Genomic DNA, 22,550 nt, shown 5'->3' on the forward strand with positions numbered 1-22,550 from the left:
TTAACGGTGGGTCACTGAGGCCTACAGGACTTGCCCATGTCCTCCAAGTCCCCCAGGAAGGGAGAGGTGCAGCTGGAGACTCTATATGGGCTTTCTAAGGAGACATTTTCTTTCCCAGATGTCAGCCAGAGCATTTGAGCAGAGACAAGCCAATTCCTCAACTTGTCTTGGACCTGGGGAGGGAGGAGGAAGAGGCCCCAGAAGGGAGATAAGAGGGGAAAGTGTTCTTCAAAGCCGGTTTCCTGTTGAGCCCTCAGTAGTGAGGTGCTTTCTCTTGGGGCCTTATTAGTGGGGGCCAATGATTCTGGCCATAATGATTCTGGAAGTGGTGGGAGACGAGCCCTGTGATGCTAGAAGGACTCCTGGGAGGCTGCCTACCAACACGATTTTCTAAGCCAGGCCCTTAGGAATTGAGAGGCCTGGTGAAGGTGGCAGGTTCATGAACAGAAGCTGTGGGAAGGTGTAGGAGTGTGTTCCTCTGACTCCTCTTCCCACTAACACATGCTCAGCCAACGTTCCCTTGCCTAAGAGAGAGGGCTCCTTCTTCTCCCACCAGGGAATTCTGGTGCAGTAGAAAAAGCAGAATAGACAAACCTGTTCTTCTGATTATTAGTGGTTTGACTCTGCACAAGCTGCAAAGTCAGTTTTGGGGCCTCAGTTTGCTCATATGTAAAATGAGATATCCTTCCTCACAGAGCACTGCTGTGAACATTACATTAAGTTGCTAATAGAGGTTCAACAATTTATCTACATATGAATTGATAACATTTATGAGTATCTGTGGCTGGGTGTGGTGACTCAAACTTGTAATCTTAGCACTTTGGAAGGCTGAGGCGGGGATCGCTTGAGCCCAGAAGTTCAAAACCAGCCTGGGTAACATGGTAAAACCCCATCCCTACAAAAAATGACAAAAATTTGTCAGGCACAGTGGTGCGGGCCTGTAGTCCCAGCTACTCTGGAGGCTGAAATGAAAGGATCGCTTGAGCCCAGGAGGTGGAGGCTGCAGTGAGCCGTGATCGCACCACTGCACTGCAGCCTGGGCTATAGAGTGAGAATCCATCTCAACAAAAAAAAAAACAAAAAAACAGACAAACAGAAACCATTTATGAGTGTGTTATGTACATGGTAACATGCTAAGAACGTAACAAGCCTGGAGTCTATCAGTCTTCACAATTCTATGAAGTAGATTTTCTTTTTTTAATATACTTTAAGTTCTGGTGTACATGTGCAGAACGTGCAGGTTTGTTACATAGGTATACACGTGCCATGGTGGTTTGCTGCACCCATCAACCCGTCATCTACATTAGGTATTTCTCCTAATGCTATCCCTCCCCTTGCCCCACACCCCCCAACAGGCCCCCGTGTGTGGTCTTCCCCTCCCTGCGTGCATGTGTTCTCATTATTCAACTCCCACTTATGAGTGAGAACATGTGGTGTTTGGTTTTCTGTTCCTGTGTTAGTTTGCTGAGAATCATGGTTTCTAGCTTCATCCATGTCCCTGCAAAGGACATGAACTCATCCTTTTTTATGGCTGCATAGTATTCCATGGTATATATGTGCCACATTTTCTTTATCCAGTCTGTCATTGATGGGCATTTGGGTTGGTTCCAAGTCTTTGATATTGTGAACAGTGCCACAATAAAAATACGTGTGCATGTGTCTTTATAGCAGAATGATTTATAATCCTTTGGGTATATACTCAGTAAGGGGATTGGTAGGTCAAATGGTATTTCTAGTTCTAGATCCTTGAGGAATCACCACTCTGTCTTCCACAATGGATGAACTAGTTTACAGTCCCACCAACAATGTAAAAGCATTCCTATTTCTCCACATCTTCTCCAGCATCTGTTGTTTCCTGACTTTTTAATGATAGCCATTCTAACTGGTGTGAGATGGTATCTCATTGTGGTTTTGATTTGCATTTCTCTAATGACCAGTGATGATGAGCTTTTTTTCATGTTTGTTGGCTGCATAAATGTCTTCTTTTGAGAAGTGTCTGTTCATATCCTTTGCCCACTTTTTGATGGGGTTGTTTTTTTCTTGTAAATTTGTTTAAGTTCTTTGTAGATTCTGGATATTAGCTCTTTGTCAGATGGATAGATTGCAAAAATTTTCTCCCATTTTGTAGGTTGCCTGTTCACTCTAATGATAGTTTCCTTTGCTGTGCAGAAGCTCTTTAATTAGATCCCATTTGTCAGTTTTGGCTTTTGTTGCCATTGCTTTTGGTGTTTTAGACATGAAGTCCTTGCCCATGCCTATGACCTGAATGGTACTGCCTAGATTTTCTTCTAGGATTTTTGTGGTTTTAGGTCTTACATTTAAGTCTTTAATCCATCTTGTGGTAGGTAGAAGAATGGGCCCCAGAGATATCCAACCTAAACCCTGGAATCTACTTTATATGGTAAAGGAGACTTTAAAGTTTGAGATCTTGGGATGGGGACATCACTCAAATAATGTACACTGTACTCATTAAGTAATTTCTCATCATCCACCCCGCTCCCACTCACCCACATTTCTGGTACATGCATAGAGTGCAGAGTGGTCAGGTCAGGGTGTTTAGGGTTCCCATCACTCAAATAACGCACATTGTACCCATTAAGTAATTTATTCTCATCATCCACCCCCCTCCCACCCACTCCCATTTCTGATTTTCCATTTTCTATCCTTCCACTCTGCATCCATATGTACACAGTATTGTGTCTATATCTCCGCTGAGATTTTCATTCCTTGAAAACATGTTTGTTTTAATTTTTTACCTAATTTGGGGTAATTATAACAGCCATTTAAAATTTTCGTCTGTTAGTGTCAACATCTAGTTCATTTCAGAGTTGGACTTGCTGGATTTTCTTTTCTTTGCAGAATGTGTTGCATTTTCTTGATTCTTCATATATTAATTCTAGATTGTATCCTGGACATTACGAATATTCAGTTCTGCTGGAGATTCTCGATTAGATTATTTATCACGTGTCATTTCCCATGTTTGACAGGTAATTCTCTTGGCGAGGCTTGAACTGCAAACTTGCTTCGTAGGTGGCAGCATTGGTCTCAGTTAAAATATTTTTACTTTGGCTGAATTTATGTTTTTCTGTTATATATATATAGTATCAATATACTGTATATGTAATCGAGCTTCTATTAAATTTTATAATAATAAAATTATTGTGTTGAGACAATTGTTATCTACTGGGAAAAAATTAGAACATACATAACAATAAACTCTAAATATATTAAATATTTGACTTAAAAGGAAATGTAAAAATACTAGAAAAACATCAGATACATATTTATACAGCATTTAGATGAAAAAGCTCTTTTTCCTAAGCATGACATAAAACAAAGAAGATAAAGTTCATAAAATATAAAATTAATTTGGGCAGCAGTTACTCTAAACAAAATTAAAGACAAATGGGAAATTAGGAAATATGTTAGCAACATATATGGCAAAGAATTACCATTTTAAAACAGAAAAGGTTTCTACCAATCATTTACAAAAAGATAAACTATCACCAAAAGGGCAAAAAAAAAAAAAGACAAAAAAAGAAAAAGAAATCTGCAAAGAAGAAATACAAGTAACAGATAAATACAGTTATGTGCTGTATAATGATGTTTTGGTCAACAAAGCCTGCATACATGGCAGTGCTCACAGCAATAGGCTATTAACAGACTATTTCATATAGCCTAGGTGTTCAGTAGGCCATACCACTAGGTTTGTGCAAGTACACTCTTACACAGGTGTAAGCAATGTTCACACAACACAATCACCTAACAATGCATTTCTCAGAATGTATCCTCGTCATACAGTGACACATGACTGTACATAAAAATGTATTCAACCACACCCATAATCAAAGAAATTCAAATTAAAAATAATACAATATTTCATCGAATTTTCAAATATAAAAAGATATATATAACATCCAATGAGGTCAAAGATGTGAAGCAACAAGCATTCACATACACTGCCAATCTGGATGTAAAACGCTGTACATTTTTTGGCAAATACAGAGGCAGAATACTTATTAACTTTAACTTTGCATTTGTATTTCTGACAGTGAACATGTACTTATACACAAACACACAAACTACGTTCATGGACTTAGCCACTGGAAATAATTTCAGATATTAATATGTATATATAAATACTAATCTCAGTATTATTGGCAGTCGCAAAAATAGGAACTAAATTACATCAATAGGGGTGTGGTTAAATAGATTATAATTTTACATAAATGGAATATTATGCAGCCTTTAAAATGGGTAAGATAGATTTGTAGGCTCACATGTAAGAATTATACTATATAATACAGACAGAGAAAAGTCAGATTACAACACAGTATGATTTTGAATGTGGGTGTTTTTGTGTGTGTGAGTGTGTGTTTGTGTGTGTTCATTTGTCTGGAAAGCTAAACATGAAACTATTAACAGTAGTTACTTTTAAAGATAAGATTAATGTGCGGATGGTGTGGAAGGATGGTGATGTTCTGTACTGTCTGTCCATTTACAACATGATGTATTACATGTATAATAGAATTTTTAAGTAGCAAGGAGATTTCCAGTTTGAAATATAAAAGGGGAGAAAAATTCCAAATGAAATGGAATCTCCCAAATTGATAAAGAAACCCTGTGATCCTGGAGGGTGAACAGGGACCTGGGAATCAGGCCTTTGGCCATTCTCCATGACACTGGACCCAGTTGCTCCATTCCACCCTAGTGACAATGCCAAGACAGAAATCTTTCCTTAAGGTTTGAAGTAAATAGCCAGCTAGAAGAAATGCCAGAGGCGCCAGATCTTTGGAGATAAACAGCAGGCTCAGCTTTGCTGCAGGTGTTAAATGTAGCAAAAGAAGTGATGGTGTGGTCGCTCTCTCAGGGTAAACAGATACAGTCTTTCTATTCATTCAAACTAAGAGACTCAGAACATTCGCAGTGGAAGAAGCTTAATATAACCTAGTGCTTTTGGTCAAGAACAGACCCAGAGGAACTAATCAGCTTATTCAAGGTCAAGCGCATCATGAATGAGAGAAGGGATGAGATGAGAACCACATCCCAGGTCTTCCCCAACGGTCTTCTTGACCCTGGAAGGAGATTCACTCTTTGTGTCCCTGAAGTTTGTCTGATGATGCAATAAGAATCAGAAAAAGGCATCTTTTTCCTGTGTCTATTGACGCCGTCAGCCAGCATGACTCAAAAGGTAGGGAGTGTTAAGTTGGGCAGTTCGTCACAAATTTTGAGGACATTTTAGATATGTAGCTGGAGAAAATACCCAGCTTTTCTTCTGTGTTTTCTCATCTAGTAAACCTTCCTGACATCCTAGGAGCACCTCTGTTTAGAGAAAGAGAAAACGAGTCCTTGGTGTACTTTTTTTTGTACACTTAGCATAACTTAAAATATCAGTCACTTCCTTCTTAGTAGAGAAGACGGACTACAATGATGGCATCAGGACTGCTGGAATTGGTTATTGCTGGAAAGCATAGAATGGGAAGCCCCATGTGTGACCCACTTATTTTATGCCCCCACTTTCTTCCTCTGATCTTTCAATAGTCTCAAGGCATCTTACCCAATTCCTCCATTCTTTCTCATTTCCCATTCTGTGTACCACGTTTGGTCCTAACCCCCTCCACTTGCAGTTCTCTCCCAGTTCTCCCTATTCCTCCTCTTTCCACTTCACTTTCCCACCAACTCTCCTCCTCCAATCTTGTTTTGCTTCCCTCTTTTGTGTCTTTTCTCTTTATCTCTATCTTACCGCATCTATTCAATCCCTCACCCCCATAAAATATTATGGAGAAGCCAAGTCACAGGTGCCAGTCAAAGGAAAGTTTTAGGGAAATGCATTTGGAAACAGCAGTGGCACACCAGAGTTGACAGGAATAGGCAATGAGTCCTAAATGGGAAGCTGAAAAGATAAAGCGAAATCATGGCTGGTTTAACTTCAAGCAAGTTGAGCTAATGCTCTGGGTCAGAGCCACACTCCCCTACTGAGAAGGGACATTCAGGGTGACTCCTCACCATATGACTTGCATTTATAGTTATGGATTATCTCAGCAAGGAGGTTTGGAGACTAAGAGTGAGAGTTTTGGAGAAATTTTCATATTGAGTAGTCTTGGATTTTTTTGAAATATGTAAATAATGCTTAGATTATAAATTCTTATCTTTTCAAAAAATTTGAAACATATGGGAGAAAAAGATGAGGAAAATTCATTTTTGTAACATAAGATATATAATACATATTAGGAGTTTTAGCATTTAGAAACAAGTCTGTGAGCTGTACACAGGTATCAGGTGCTCCAGAATTACTAGAGAATACATAATCATACAGCTTCCCCTCTGTCCCCTGTCTATGCTATGGGGTCCTTGTTTAATGGGAATAGAAAGAGCTACTTTTTTTTTTGTTTCTTTTTGTTTTATTTTTGCTTTTAGAGTTCTGATGGGAGAAATAAAACAATCCTAATCTCTAGACCTATGTTTTATAAACAGACCAAGCACACCTGAACTTGAGGGAAAAATATGACTTCTGGGGTGGGGGGCGGATTATCTGGGGTACTTCTGGCAACTCAGGCTGTAACCAACCAAAGAGTCATTCCTTCTGGGACATGAACCTGTAAGCACTCACAGCTTCCTAGGTTTCACCTCTAGCCAGAAGGGAGAGAACACGGTGCCTGAAGCTGAATTTGTCTAAGGGGCTGGCTTGGCAGATCCTATACACTCATTGCTTATAACTGGACAGGGCTGCTTTCAGAAATGAAAACTATTATTCCCTACAAAAAGTCCTTCTTATGCCCATGGAAACAGAAACAGGTCTGAACCATTTTTTTCCTAGTTTCTGGCTCTAGAAGACTTTTCCTTTAGTACAAGACACAGGGAGAAAGGGTCAACTGAGACCTCCTCAAGCCAGTGACCGCCTCCCTGTGAGCATCCTCCAGATGGCACTCTGCACATCAGGGTTTCTGAGGCTGTAGACGATTGGGTTCAGCATGGGATTGATGACGGTGTTGAAAATTCCAACAGCTTTACCCTTGTCTGAAAGCTTGGTTGGACCTAGTCGCATACAGTTAAAGATACCTGAAACATAGAATATGGCAACCACGTGAGGTGTGAGCCACATGTGGAGAAGGCTTCCTTCCTGCCCTCTGCAGAGCGAATTCGCAGGACCGCAGCTGCCACGTGGATATAGGAGACGACAATGAGAGCCATGGGGGTCCCTGCCATTATAAAACCCACAGCAAAGAGCAGCAGCTCATTGAGTTGGGCGCTGGAGCAGGAGAGCTGGAAGAGCTGTGGGAGGTCACAGTGAAGTGACTGACCTCGTTGGGGCCACAGAAGCTGAGTGCGGACATGACCACAGTGTGGGTCAGTGCGTTGGTGAAGGCACAAGCCCAGGATGCAGCCACCAACATCCTCTGGACTGTCTGACTCATGCGGGTGCTGTAGGTGAGGGGCCGGCAGATGGCCAGGAATCGGTCATAGGCCATGGCGGTCAGCAGGAAGCAGTCCACTCCAACAAACAGATGGAAGAAGAAGAGCTGGGTAAGGCAGGCCCCATAGGGAACTGCATACTTGTGGGACAGGAGACGACTCAACATTGATGGAACAGTGACGCTGATGCACCCAACATCCAGCACTGATGGGTTCCCCAGGAAGAAGTACATGGGGGTGTGGAGTTTGGGCTCCACCAAGACAGCTGCCAGGATGCTGAGGTTGCCCCCGACCGTGACCAGGTAGGCAAAGAGGAAGAGCACAAAGACAACTGGCTGCAGCCCTGGCGCTTCCACCAAGCCCAGCAGGATGAACTCAGCAATGGATGTTCCATTGGCCCCAGATTCTGGCTGCATGAGTTCCTGCAAAGAAACATCCAAGGAGGAAAAGAATCACTCCTCCCAATAATTTATTTACTCAAAAAAAAAAAAAAAAAAAGAAACAGACCTCCTTCTACTTGCCCAGCCCTCTGCCACGTTCCCTCTGTACAAGTAAGGAATTTTGTGCTCCTTAGGCCACACTACACTTGTTTACTCTGTCACTACATTTACCTGAATAACTTTATTTGCAGGTGTAAGCACAGGTAACATTACCACTCTGGACCTCCCTCCTCCAACCCACCCCCCAGCTGCAAGAACCTATTTGTAAAGATTATGAAAGACAAACTCTTGGGAAAAATAAGCAAAAAGTGTACTTCTGGTTTGAACATGGCCGAGTAAATCCAAAACATTCTCCTCTCAGAACTTACCTCTTTCCAAAACAAGCAGAAAAATAAACATACAGATTCTATCTTCAAAGAAACTAGTAAATGTCCACAACCCCAATACATAAACTAGACTGGATGGATTCAAGAACAGTAAAGATCAAATAGGAGAGTGACAAGAAGCAGAGAGAGGAAATCCATGACTGTAGAAGGGTTAAATGAGTATAATTCTCTTTAAAAAAAAAAAAAGGTGGGTAGGCGGAGGCAATCAATAAAAAACGAAACCAAAGCTCTTGTTTGCAATAATGGGTATATGGTGTAAAGTATGGCACCATAATCCTCTGTGATCCTGAATTGGACTCAAGAAGCAGAGAAAAGGCTAAATGAAGACTTAGGTACACAGGCTATAGATAAAGCATAAAACTGGAGGCAAAAGATAGAAAAAAATACATCAGTTCTAACAGTTGTAGTTACCTGTCTGTATTCATTACACACAAGTAAAAGTTAAAACAATTTACCTCCAATTTTGAATCACAAGGTAGGTTCCTGCTAGTCTGAAACATGTCTTAGCCTTGCAAGATACAAGCGTCTTGTGAATATCTAGTTTGGCAAAAACTCATTTCATTTAAGGATTAAAACAAACCTGCATAGCATATAAACAAGGATTCTACAAGAAAAAAGAGGTAAATAAACAAGAAAGACAAATGGATGATAAAGTTCACTCCATCAAAGAATGCTGCCATTGAACATATGAAAATTATTACCTAGCAAAGACATGGAATCAACCCAAATGCCCATCAAAGACAGACTGGATAAAGAAAATGTGGTACATATACACCATGGAATACTATGCAGCCATGAAAAAGAATTAGATCGTATCCTTTGCAGGGACGTGGATGAAGCTGGAAGCCATTATCCTCAGCAAACTAATGCAGGAACAGGAAACCAAACACTGCATGTTCTCACTTGTAAGTTGGAGCTGAACAATGAGAATACATGGACACAGGGAGGGAAACAATACACACTGGGGCCTGTCACGGGAGGGTGGCCAGTGGGAGAGCATTAGGGAAAAGAGCTAATGCATGCTGGGCTTAATACCTAGGTGATGGGTTGATAGGCGCAGCAAACCACCACGGCACATGTTAACCTATGTAACAAACCTGCATGTCCTGCACATGTATCCCAGAACTTAAAAAAATAAAATAATAATAATAAAAAAGAAAATTGTTACCAAACATTTCAGCCTCTCTAAAAAAAAAAACAAACAAAAAACCTTAAGAAGGCATTTTCCAGTATAAAATAAGAAAACAGAGTAAAAATATAAGAGCTGAGGGAAGAGATTGCAAGAAAGATAAGAAATATGAGCTGGAAGAAGAAAGAAAAGATGTTAAAGAAATGTAAAATTACTGCACCAAAAAAACCAATATTAGAAACAATACAATGGAAAAAAATCAGATGCAGGAACAGTATTTTAAAAGATGACAAGATGAAATGAGAAAAGAGAGAAAATGACAGATATGAGAAAAGACAAAGGATATCCCACCTATGTACATTAGAGTTACCAAAAGAGGAAATCAAAAAAGTGAAAAAGAACAATTATTTAAAACTCAATTTTAATTAAAAAATTACAGAAACACTTGAATTCACAGTTCAAAAGTGCACACCTTGTCCCAGGAAACATTCATACAGAATGCCAGCATTGTTACATACCACTGGAATATCACTGAATATCAATGATTAAAAAGTGCATAGCCTAGTCAAAAAACAAACAAACAAACAAACAAAATCCTGTCAATTCTAAAGGAAAGAAATTAAGATAGCATATCGTTTCTCCAAAGTCACAGCCAAAGCTGGAATATAATGAAAAACATGCCTGCAGCCTCCGGGGAAAGAAAATGTGATCCAAAATTGTTAAAACTATCTAGACTATTATTCAAATATAATATTCACATATAAAGTTAAGCTGGCAATCTGAGAATTCAAGGAAAGTTACAAACATTAGCCATTGTTGAAAAAAGCAGACTTCAGAGTTTTGTTTTTGTTTTTTTTAACAGAAGCTTTTTTAAGAAACAGACTTCAGTCAACAAAAAGAAAAATAGAAACTCTGCAGTCTATAAACTGGTGGTTAATCTTAAATGTATTTAACTATAGGTCTAAGACTAAAACATTTGTGGAAATTATAAGTATGAAAGAAAATGTAAATGTTTTTAAAATCTCAAAAGGTAAAATGTTTATAATTAGCAAAAAAAGGAGATAGGAGGAAGTATGTGTTGATTTCCTCATCTTCTATAGCTGAATGTTAAAAGATATTATTTAAACCTGATAAATTACATAATAGGGGTATAAGTACACAAACCAGTATAAAAGAAAGATTAATATAACATAATCAAATAAATTACGTGGTATAGGAGAAAGAGAAAAGGGAAAAGAAACTGGAATATACTAATTTCATTGTGCTTATACCAGGGAATTACTAGACACTGACTAAAAACAGTGTGTTAGAACTCTACACAAAGTTACAATTATAAAAGTAACCCTAGAAAAAAATCTTCTAAAATATAAGAGGAAGCATGCATACAAAACAAAGACAAATGTAGCCCTTACAGTGAAAGGGTATTTCAAAATAATAAAAGCAAACAGTATAACATAATAGAACAAAATTAGTACCAAACACACTTATAATGATAAAGCCTAGTGGGCCAAGCTCATCTAGTAAAAGAAAAGAATTTCAGGTTGGATCTAAAAAATACAACTCTAGGCTGATGCCAAAATATACAGCCAAAACCAAGTTAATTAGAAAGGGTGAAAGGTAAAGGAATACCAGTCAGATGTAAATGAAAATAAAGCAGGGATCATAATCTTAATATAAAATGTGTTTGAATTCAAAAAAGTCAGTAAATGAGGAAAAGAAGAGCATTTTATAAGGGGTGCAAGAAGATGTAATAGGTATGAAAATGAATGTCCCAAGTATATAGCATTGATACGTAAAGCAAAAAGCACAGGACGTTCAAAGAGAAATAGTCAGAAACAGGGTAACAGTGGATTTTAGTGACTTTCAGTCCATATAAATTTAAGGTGGCAGAATAAAGGCGATAAAAACCTCAATATTTTTCAAGAGGTAGAACCAATTGACATTGTGCACCTTCCTTAAGTGCCCATGAAACATTCACTGCCCAGAAATAGCATATATAAAACCAGAAATTCAGCAAACTTCAAAAGAACAAATAATACAAACAATAATATATGATCACAGCCCAATTTGAAGAAACATGATTTTAAAAATAAAATCCAATAAAGAAATCCTTAAGAAAAGGTTGGACCAAACAGAGAATGAAAACTAAAACTAAAGAATATCTGAAGGAGAAGAAAAAGGAGATAATGAAAGCAGCACATTTTAAAAAATGGATTAAATCAGTGTTCAGAAAAGAATTCACAGCCTTAAATGAGTATATCAACAACAACAAAAGAATTAAATGATCCAATCAAGACATTAGAAAAGGAACCATAAGAAAAGTAATAATAAAAGCAAAATTTGAGTAGAAAGAAATATAGAGTTAATAAACAAGTTCAAGAAATCTTTCATGGGTAGGAAAAGGGGTACATAAACTTGTTAAATTTTTTATTAATTCAGTCAATAAAAAGAAAGAAAATACAACTGTATAAAACAACAATTCATAAAGGAAAATAATCACAGTTACATTAAAAGATTAAAAAGTACTTACAAAGTCACTTTACCCCAATCTATATTTTTTGAAAAATTGGACATAATTGGTAAAATATGATTAAAAGTCATGTGAAAACTTGCTCGAGAAAAGTTGAAAAAATTGAAACAAGCTAATTACTATGGGAAAAAGAGACAGAGAAAGTTGTTCAAAAAGGGACTCCATTCCATTACACTACCACCAACATTCCGCCATCTCCACCAAAAAATGGAAAAATTGTGTTAAACTTTCAAGGAATCATTTTTTCCAATGTTATTTGACTGTACTGGGATATTGAAGAAGGAAAGCTTTTCAAATTACGTTTATGGAAGGGGCATAACATCTGGTTCTTTTCTTTCACTCTCTGCTCTCTCAGCCGGTAGCTGCCCCCTCTGGGCCCTGCAGAGATTCCCTTTTCTACATAGGTTCATTTTATATCTGCAATTAAGGCAGAGCAGCAGTTACAGACACCAGGCAGAGCTGGTGGAAGCCTCAAAGCTAGAATCCCAAATTAGGTCCCCATAAGGTGGTGGCTGTCAGATTTGGGAGACGTTGCATAGGGTGTCTCCTAAAAATTCTTAAATCAACAATTCCTGTTTTATCACCCTCTGAGTCTAATCATAGACTTAGAAATCATTCACTATAAATACTCTGTGAATTGACATATCTATAGGAGCAGAACAACTCCCTTACATATTAAGTAATTAATTAAACTACCTCTCATTTGCCGTTTCCCATCCACTTTAACTCAGGTTGTAAGGTTTTACACCCTTTGATTCTGCATCTTCCCATCTTTGTTCTAACCGTTTACTTTATCTGGAACATCCTCTGACTAATTCTAAGTTCTCAAATCCTTTGGCTCAATTAAAATGTGCCTCCTCTGTAAAGGTTTTCCTGGTCCTGCCCCATCTCATATTCCTGTCCACTAAACTCTGCAGCACTTTAATTGTATACTTTATGGCTCTTAGCTGTTAACCTCTCACACAGCCATTTCTCTATAGAGCACACCTCCTCTACTCCACTGTGGCTTGCCAACAGATTTCTGCCAAATGCAGCTTTGCATTCTTAATGCCTTGTGTCACACTTTGCATACAGTAGGGTTCAATATTTCTGAAAGAAATAAATAAACGAACTTTGAAAGTATGACCATAAGAGCAACAATATTTCAGTAAAAGGGAGCATCAGATTGGGCTGTAGGAGTTGGGAAAGGCTTTCTGGATGAGCTGGAGTTTGTGCAACACAATAAAAAATTGATATGATTTAAGGGAGGTGCAAGTGTGAGGAAAAGGCACAGACGTACTGCTGTAGGTGTCTCTGCTCCCTTTATCTAGATGGCGTGGGGTTTCTTTGTTGTTGTTATTGTTGTTGTTGTTGTTCTTCTTCTTTTTTATTAGTTTCTCCCAGAGTCAAGATAGATGGGGTGGTTCTGAGGACTCATTTGGGAACAGTTAAGATATTAGTTAAAACAATCCATTCACTGAGATGTCTTTTTGATAGAACATCTCAAGAGAATTTGGCAATTAGGAATGGCAGACCCTATGAATAAATAAGAAAAGGTTAGAAGAGTATACCTCACAGAGATGCCATATAACCCAACAAGAGTCTAGGATGAACACTGGTCTATGTTTCCAAGAAGCCTGTCTTACACAGGATCACAGTGATGACCTCACCTGTAGAGGCTCACCTGGATTACCACTCTCAGGCATCCAGCTTGAGGCTCAGGCCGCCCTTATCGAGTGATCCTGGATCCCTGCTCTGACATTCCAACTAAGTCCTTTATGCATCTGATGATCGTGACTCAATACAACCCTCTGTTGTAGGAACCTCGTTCAACGTTGCTCCCTGAGGAATGGATCCAGGCAGGAAGGTTGGATTCTCTGAGTGCCCTCCTACTCACTTCAGTAAAAACAGAAAGCAGGTTTCATCTAGGAAGGACGGGCATTGGCAACATGCCCTGGCATGGGAAAGTCCCAGATCTTTCTCTCACTTGATATGTTATCTCGAACAAGACTCTCTTTCTCTACTAAGTCCTCCGTGAAATAAGAGATTTGACGCACTTGGTAACAACTCAAATGCCACCTCTATTATTAGGGAGCAGAAGGGGGCCCCCGGAGAGTCCTCACCTCGTTATGGATACAGAGGCCAGCAAGGTTTCTGTTGAAGGGAAAGGAAGCAGGTGAACCACTGTGCAGGCCTTTGCTCCGGAGAGCAAAGAAGGGCCATATATGAGAAAACGAGTGAACCAGAAATGAGATCATCTAGTCATCTATCCACCGCCGTGTCAGCCTCTGGGGACCTCAGAAATTAGCCCTTCCAGGAAGGTTCGGGGGTTTAGGGAGCCACAGAGCAATAAACAACCCAAGCTTTTAATGAACCCAATAATGATGCCTTACGACTTTGTAATGCTTTTGATTTTCTCAAAGAGGCCTCCCCTCCAACTCCTTACTGCACCCCTCATATTAGTTTCATGGGGGTAATTAGGGAGTATTAATAATCCCATTTATCATACCACACCAATGAAGTCCAGAGAATTTATTCATCTTCACAAAGTCACAGTGGATCTAATGGCGGTGCTGAGGCTAGAGTAAGTATCCAGACAGAGCGTTGTTCTCTCAGATTGCTCGCGGAACAAGAGTTCTGAGCAGAGAGAGCTGACTCTCAGGCTTGCCCTAGAGGTGAGAAGGAGGCACAAGAACGGAGACAAAAGGGAGAAGCTTTCTCCAACCTTGGCTTCCTAATGAGTCCTCAGGAATGCAGTGCTTTCTCCCTCAGGACCTTGTTAATCGGGGGCACTGGAATTGCATCTTGGGGACCCCATCATGACTCTGGAATTGGTGGTAGAAGAGCTGAGTTCAGTTAGGAGGGACCAAGGGGTCCTGAGGGATGTCTCTTCCTACTGTAATTCTCTAGGCCAGGACCTTAGAAGTTGAGACTCTTGGTGACGACGTTAATGAACGGCGAATGTGGAGAGGTTGGCGAGCCCTCCCTCAATGTCCTACTCCCTGTTCAAACAGGAAGTGCCCACCATGATGGAGACCTTGCATTTCCTTTGCTGCAAAACCTCCAGCCCTTCACACCAGCCTGGTAAGAAAAACACTGACATGGTGTACACTCACCCTTGCTTTTCCAGTGACTGACGGCGTGCCTTAGGACCAGCTGCTCAGCAACTCTGGCCTTCCATTTCTTCATGTGTAAAAACAGAATAATATTTCCAACCACAGAGGGTTGGTCTAAGAATTAAATAAAATAATAGTTAAAGCACTTGGTAGGGGATCAACAAATATTAATACTAATAAAATGGCAATCATTAATATTTGCTTTGTTTTGGTGCATTATCTTAATTTTCTGGACAACTCTTTGACATGGCTTTGTTATTTGCTCCACTTTGCAGAGGAGGAATTTGAGGCTTGGGGAAGTTTAGTAACTTACTTAATGTTACCTATCCAGGATGTAGCAGAGCTGGACCTCAAGCCACAAAGCATGATTTTAACAACTTTTCTATAAGACTTTCCCTTCCCTCTTTTTATTTTTTAAATCTGCTTCAAAAAACAACTGTTATGACATCATCTGATCACTGTGACTGTCTCTGCCCTCAAGACTCTGACTTTTGTGCCAGACTTTTCAGCTTCTTCTAGCAAATGCAAATTAAAATCACAATGGAGGCTGGGAGCAGTGGCTCACGCCTGTAATCCTCAAACTTTGGGAGGCCAAGGTGGGGGGATCACCTGAGGTCAGGAGTTCGAGACCAGCCTGGCCAACATGACAAAACCCCATTTCTACTAAAAATACAAAAATTAGCTGGGCATGTTGGCACATGCCTGTAATCCCAGCTACTCGGGAGGCTGAGGCAGGAGAATCACTTGAACCTGGGAGGCAGAGGTTGCAGTGAACTGAGATCATGCCACTGCACTCCAGCCTGGGCAACAGAGCGAGAATCGGTCTCAAAATAAATAAATAAACAAATTAATTAATTAAATAAAATCACAATAGAGACACTATTTGACATGTACTATTGGACTAAATGAAGAAATGACATAATATCAAATTTTGATGAAAATATTGAGCAACAAAAATTTTTTTCTTTTTTTTAAATTATACTTTAAGTTTTAGGGTACATGTGCACAACGTGCAGGTTTGTTACATATGTATACATGTGCTGTGTTGGTTTGCTGCACCCATTAACTCGTCATTTACATTAGGTATATCTCCTAATGCTGTCCCTCCCCTCTCCCCCCATCCCATGACAGGCCCTGGTGTGTGATGTTCCCCTTCCTGTGTCCAAGTGTTCTCATTGTTCAATTCCCACCTATGAGTGACAACATGCGGTGTTTGGTTTTCTGTCCTTGTGATAGTTTGCTGAGAATGCTGGTTTCCAGCTTCATCCATGTCCCTACAAAGGACATGAACTCATCCTTTTTTATGGCTGCGTAGTATTCCATGGTATATATGTGCCACATTTTCTTAATCCAGTCTATCATTGATGGACATTTGGGTTGGTTCCAAGTCTTTGCTATTGTGAATAGTGCCGCAATAAACATACGTGTGCATGTGTCTTTATAGAAGCATGATTTATAATCCTTTGGGTATATACCCAGTAATGGGATGGCTGGGTCAAATGGTATTTCTGGTTCTAGATCCGTGAGGAATCACCACACTGTCTTCCACAATGGTTGAATTAGTTTACAGTCTTACCAACAATGTAAAAGTGTTCCTATTTCTCCACATCCTCTCCAGCACCTGTTGTTTCCTGACTTTTTAATGATCACCATTCTAACTGGTGTGAGATGGTATCTCATTGTGGTTTTGATTTGCATTTCTCTGATGGCCAGTGATGATGAGCATTTTTTCATGTGTCTGTTGGCTGCATAAATGTCTTCTTTTGAGAAGTGTCTGTTCATATCTTTCGCCCAGTTTTTGATGGGGTTGGTTGATTTTTTCTTGTAAATTTGTTTAAGTTCTTTGTAGATTCTGGATATTAGCCTTTTGTCAGATGGGTAGATTGCAAAAATTTTCTCCTATTCTGTAGGTTGCCTGTTCACTCTGATGGTAGTTCCTTTTGCTGTGCAGAAGCTCTTTAGTTTAATTAGGTTCCATTTGTCAATTTGGGCTTTTGTTGCCATTGCTTTTGCTGTTTTAGACATGAAGTCCTTGCCCATGCCTATGTCCTGAATGGTATTGCCTAGGTTTTCTTCTAGGGTTTTTATGGTTTTAGGTCTAACATTTAAGTCTTTAATCCATCTTGAATTAATTTTTGTATAAGGTGTAAGGAAGGGATCAATGTGCAAAAATCACAAACAGGCAAACAGAGAGCCAAATAACACCAGAAACAGACAAACAGAGAGCCAAATCATAAGTGAACTCCCATTCACAATTGCTTCAAAGAGAATAAAATACCTAAGAATCCAACTTACAAGGGATGTGAAGGACCTCTTCAAGGAGAACTACAAACCACTGCTCAATGAAATAAAAGAGGATACAAACAAATGGAAGAACATTCCATGCTCATGGATAGGAAGAATCAATATCATGACAATGGCCATACTGCCCAAGGTAATTTATAGATTCAATGCCATCCCCATCAAGCTACCAATGATTTTCTTCACAGAATTGGAAAAAACTACTTTAAAGTTCATATGGAGCCAAAAAAGAGCCCACATTGCCAAGACATTCCTAAGCCAAAAGAACAAAGCTGGAGGCGTCACACTACCTGACTTCAAACTATACTACAAGGCTACAGTAACCAAAACAGCATGGTACTGGTACCAAAACAGAGATATAGACTAATGGAACAGAACACAGCCCTCAGAAATAATACCACACATCTACAACCATCTGATCTTTGACAAACCTGACAAAAACATTCCCTATTTAACAAATGGTGCTGGGAAAACTGGCTAGCCATATGTAGAAAGCTGAAACTGGAGCAACAAAAATTTTTATACACTGCTGGTGAGATCATAAAAATGTACTGTCACATGAAAACACAATTTGGGCTTTATTCTTTAAATATAGTTGCACTAATTCCATTCCTAATTAGAGACCCAAAAGAAATTCTTGCACATGTACAATCCTACATGCCTCCACCTGCAGGATGTTGGCCGACTAGGAAAGGGCTAGTGGCCACATTTCATCTGCAGATGCTTTGCTGTTGGTCTCGTCAAAGTGCCTGGTATCTATCAAGCACTGTGTGAGCCTGGGGCTCCACATCCGATGTTATGCTCATTCTGGGAAGGCCAGTACTCAGTTCGGGCTAAAAGCGGCTGCCACCCACAGTACAACTTTCTATCTCACTAGGCTGCCCGTGTTCACCACAACATATTTTAAAGGAATAGTAATTTAAATAGTGTTATATTTGAGCAAAATTAGAGAAATCAACCAAAATAACACATTAGAGGACCTGTAAATAATATATGGAAATTTGATCTATGACATGGTGGCCAATAGATCAGTAGGAAAGGACAAGTCTTTCAATAAATAGTGCTGGAGCAACTGAGGAACCACAAAGAAAAAAATGATATTATATGTCTTTCTCACTCCATGCATAAAGGTCAGTTTCAGGTAGATGTGATACTTATACTGAACAGTAAAAATGTAAAACATTGAACATATTCTGTGGAATATCTTTATAATATTTTAGGAGGTAAATATTTCTTAAATAAGTTGAAAGAACTTTAGTTATCTAAAAAATAAGACAGCAATTTGCCTACACTAAAATTTCAAGCCTCTACTCATCATATGACAATGATTTTCTAAGTGAAAAGGCAAGCTACAAATTTGATTTTCAGCATATATAGCTGTTCTGAAGTATCCAAAATATATTTCAAACTTCTACAACCAGGCTGGGCATGGTGGCTCATGCCTGTAATCCCAGCACTTTGGGAGGCTGAGGTAGACAGATCACGAAGCCAAGAGATCGAGATCATCCTGGCCAACATGGTGAAACCCTGTCTCTACTAAAAAAAAATACAAAAATTAGCTAAGTGTGGTAGTGCATGCCTGTAGTCCCAGCTACTCAGGAGGCTGAGGCAGGAGCATCGCTTGAACATGGGAGGCAGAGGCTGCAGTGAGTCAAGATCGCACCACTGCACTCCAGCCTGGCGACTGAGCAAGACTTCATCTCAAAAAAAAAAAAAAAAAATTAGCCAGGTGCCTGTAATCCCAGCTACTCGGGAAGCTGAGGCAGAAGGATCGCTTGAACCTGGGAGGTGGAGGTTGCAGTGAGCCGAGATCATGGCACTGCACTCCAGCCTGGGCGATAGAGTGAGACTCCATCTCAAAATAAATAAATAAATAAATAAATCTATTAGAAGTTTTGGTACTTATATATATATATATGTACCAAAATAACAGTAAGCCAAAATAACAGTAAGCCAAAAATAAAGCAGACTCTGCATGTATTGCAGCTTGGCTTTGATTAGGGGGACTGAGACACACTCTTTGTAGGACTCTACACAACCTGTGTGATGGCTGGTGGGCACATTGACCATTCTTGGCTCTACGCCTCAGAGACTTTTCCTTCCTACTGCCTTATGGTGTTTCTCTCTCCGGATGTTAGAGTTTTCTCTCACGCATAAACACATTCCAATGCAGCCAAGGACCAGAGGAGACCCATCTGCAGGACTCTGGAGTTTCTCTCTGTGAAGCTCCCTCTTCTCCAGTACTTTCCCTCACCAATTCGTGCTGCCATAGCCAGCCTGAACTCTGTCTCCTCAATTCAGAAGACCACTGGGCTCTGTTTGGGTTCTCCTTGCCCTGGGGTGTGGTTGGCCACTCTCTCTGGCAATAAGCTGAGGCAACTGTATTTCTCACACTGTTCTAGAGCTAAGGATTCACTGTCCTGCCCTGCATGGTATCCACTGCTTCATAGATTTTGTTTGGTTTCTTAGCTGTTTAAAATGGGAGAGTAAATCTGGTCCCTGTCACTTCATCATCATGGCCAGAGTAGTTTTCTAAGGAAATATAATTTCCCAAAACTGTTTATGAAGATAAAGAAAATCTAAACAGAACAAAAAACAGAAATATTGACAAAGCTTTGGTCCTCCCTTCCTTCAAAAGCCTGAGGTCCATATGACTTCATAGGAGAATTCTACCAATCATTTAAAAACAAACTAGGTATATTCACACAATGGAATACTTTCAGCAATAAAAAATAAACTATTGATACATGCTACAACATGAATGACTATAAAATCCATTATGTTGAGTAAAGGAAGCCTTACATAAAGGCATATGCATTGTATGATTCCACTTATATAAAGTTTTAGAATAGGTAAAATTAATCTATGTTGAAAAAATCAGAACAATAATTGTTTTTGAGTGGTCATTTTTTAACTGGAAAAAGGTATGGGGTAACATTTTTGGGTGTTGGTAATGTTCTATATTTTGATAAGTGTATGCATTTGTCAAAACTCAGTAAGTGTACACTTCACATTTCTGTGTTTCATTGCATATTAAGTTTGCATAAACAACAGACATAAACAGATTTGAAGTTGTGTTATGATATGCGTGCTTAAGTATTTAAGGGGACATGTACTGATGTCTGCGTCTAGAGGGGTGGAGAGGTATGTCTTCATTTTTCTCCTTCACAGTTGACTGAGTTAAAATACCTCTGTTAACCACCAATCCACCAGGCCTTGAAGCCAGTCAAAACTCCCCTTGAAACAAAGATATAGGCAAGGAATATGAAGAATATAAGCAGGGGATATGAAGACTACATGTTTCCCTGCCCCTTATATAAAACATAACTGAGTAATTTTTACTTTTGTGATGAGGTAACAAGGAATCTAATTGTGAGAATGTAGAGTATCAATGGAAGAGACGAGATCCTTGCACAAATTAGGGAGGTAGAGATTACTCACGACATAGGACAAAAATCAGAGATGCAAATACTTTGTTGTATTATTATTTATATTGGCAAAAAAATTGAAAACTAAGTATGCAATGGTTAAGTGAATGTTAGCACATGCAAATGGTAGCATATTAGAAAATCATAAAATTTTGAAGAATAATATATTACACGAAGCTCAAATATAAAGACAGTAAAAGAAAGTTGAAAATAAAATTCTATTAAATATTATACCTTTTGTAAACCAAAAATGATTAGACATGTGTGTGGACACATACATAGGAATAGTGATTAGGTGATAATTATTTGGTTCATGCCTTCCTTCTTTATGAGCTGATAAGCTCCATGTGGGGAGGGACCATGTCTGTATTTGGTCACCTCTTTACTAGCATATTACCTGAAAAATAGTACTTTGCTCAATTAATAGATGTCAAATAAGGAGTGGCATGATCCTACTTCTGTTAAGCAAGGTGAAGAGGAGCATTTGCTTTGGGGAACAAGAAGCTCTGGATACCCAAGAAGGTGGTTCGGCAGCTCAGTGGAAGAACAAGCTAACAGTGGCTGAGCTCCACTGGAGGCTCTGCCTTTTTCGGTTGTTGTTTGTTTGCCTGTTTTTTTAGAGATAGGCCTTGCTCTGTTACCCAGCTGAAATTCTGTGGCACCATCATAGCTCAAGGCAGCCTCGAACTCCTGGCCTCAAGCAATCCTCCTACCTTATCCTCCCAAGTAGCTGGGACTACATGTGTGTGCCACCACAGTCAGCTAATTTTTTTTGTAGAGACAGAGTTTCATTATGTTGCCCCTGATCAAGAACTCCTGGCCTCAAGCAATCCCCCCACCCCAGCCTCCCAAAGTGTTGGGATTAGAGGCACAAGCCACTGCATCCAGCCACCCCCATTTTGATAAGGTTACTTCCTCATCCAGGAGGCACCAGATGTAATGCAGTTACCTAGATGCTCCCACTCCCCCTTCCAATTCCTATAAATATATAGTGTTTGTGGGGGGTGGGGTCCCTTTCTACTGAAAAGCTTGCCATAGTGTGTGTAGTCTAGTGATGCTCAACCTTAGCTCCTCTCCGTGTGGAGTAGGGAGAGTGCAGGGGATCACTGTGCTCTACTACTCTTCAAAAAAAAAAAAACAAAAAAACTGTAACCCCTTTTATTTTCTCTATTTAAAATCAAATAGAAAACAAAAACCACTAATATCTTCAAAAGACATTGTTAGTGTAAGAGAAAGACTAAGAACAAAAATTGGGTTTATAGAGTCAAACATAAGTGAGTGTCACTCTTATGCTTGCAAGTTTTTCCACAATAAGGCATGTGGTTCAACTGGATTTACAGACGCACGCATGCTTGTGTGTGTGTGCATTCTGTACAAAAGGTTTTGTACACCTTGGGTTCCTGTGGGATGTTCAGGTAGTAATATCCAACACACAGGTATTAGGGTCAACAACTTAGTGTCTGGGATGGAGATAAAAACTGAGGATCGCCTGCATGTACTGCCTTTGGATTGCTATGGGAAGACAGAGGAAGGCCTCCTAGCCTGGCCCCAGGGACTCATAGGCAGTTTCTGGAAAAGAGGAGACCTGCAATGAATCTTCAAGGAGGGAGTTTCCTTCCTTAATAGTGTGTGAGAAAAGGAGACGACACAGCCTCCGGTATGTCAGGAGAAAGCAGAAATAATGGGTTCTATTTGAGCTCTGCAACTTAGCCTCCTCCAAGGACAGCTGTCAACAGGAATTCCAATCCATCCTAATTCTCTGACAACTCCTCCTTGGCCCACGACAGGCTTAAGCCACCATGAGTTTCCTCAAGTGATCCTGCAAAGA

At 39.7% G+C, this 22,550-nt stretch overlaps 1 protein-coding gene across 1 annotated transcript in view; it reads right to left on the bottom strand.

Annotated features, from left to right (window-relative positions):
- Positions 1 to 4,362: 4,362 nt before the first annotated feature.
- LOC100439423 (olfactory receptor 3A1) overlaps positions 4,363 to 22,550 on the bottom strand; it is a 77,174-nt gene continuing 58,986 nt past the window's right edge. The window contains 3 exon segments of the mRNA XM_054535360.2: positions 4,363 to 7,083; positions 7,086 to 7,289; positions 7,292 to 7,835. Coding sequence (XP_054391335.1) covers positions 6,884 to 7,083; positions 7,086 to 7,289; positions 7,292 to 7,829 — 942 coding nt within the window. The 5' untranslated portion in view covers positions 7,830 to 7,835 and the 3' untranslated portion in view covers positions 4,363 to 6,883.

This window comes from Pongo abelii, chromosome 19 (genome assembly GCF_028885655.2).
Source record: "Pongo abelii isolate AG06213 chromosome 19, NHGRI_mPonAbe1-v2.0_pri, whole genome shotgun sequence".
Lineage (NCBI taxonomy): Eukaryota > Metazoa > Chordata > Mammalia > Primates > Hominidae > Pongo > Pongo abelii.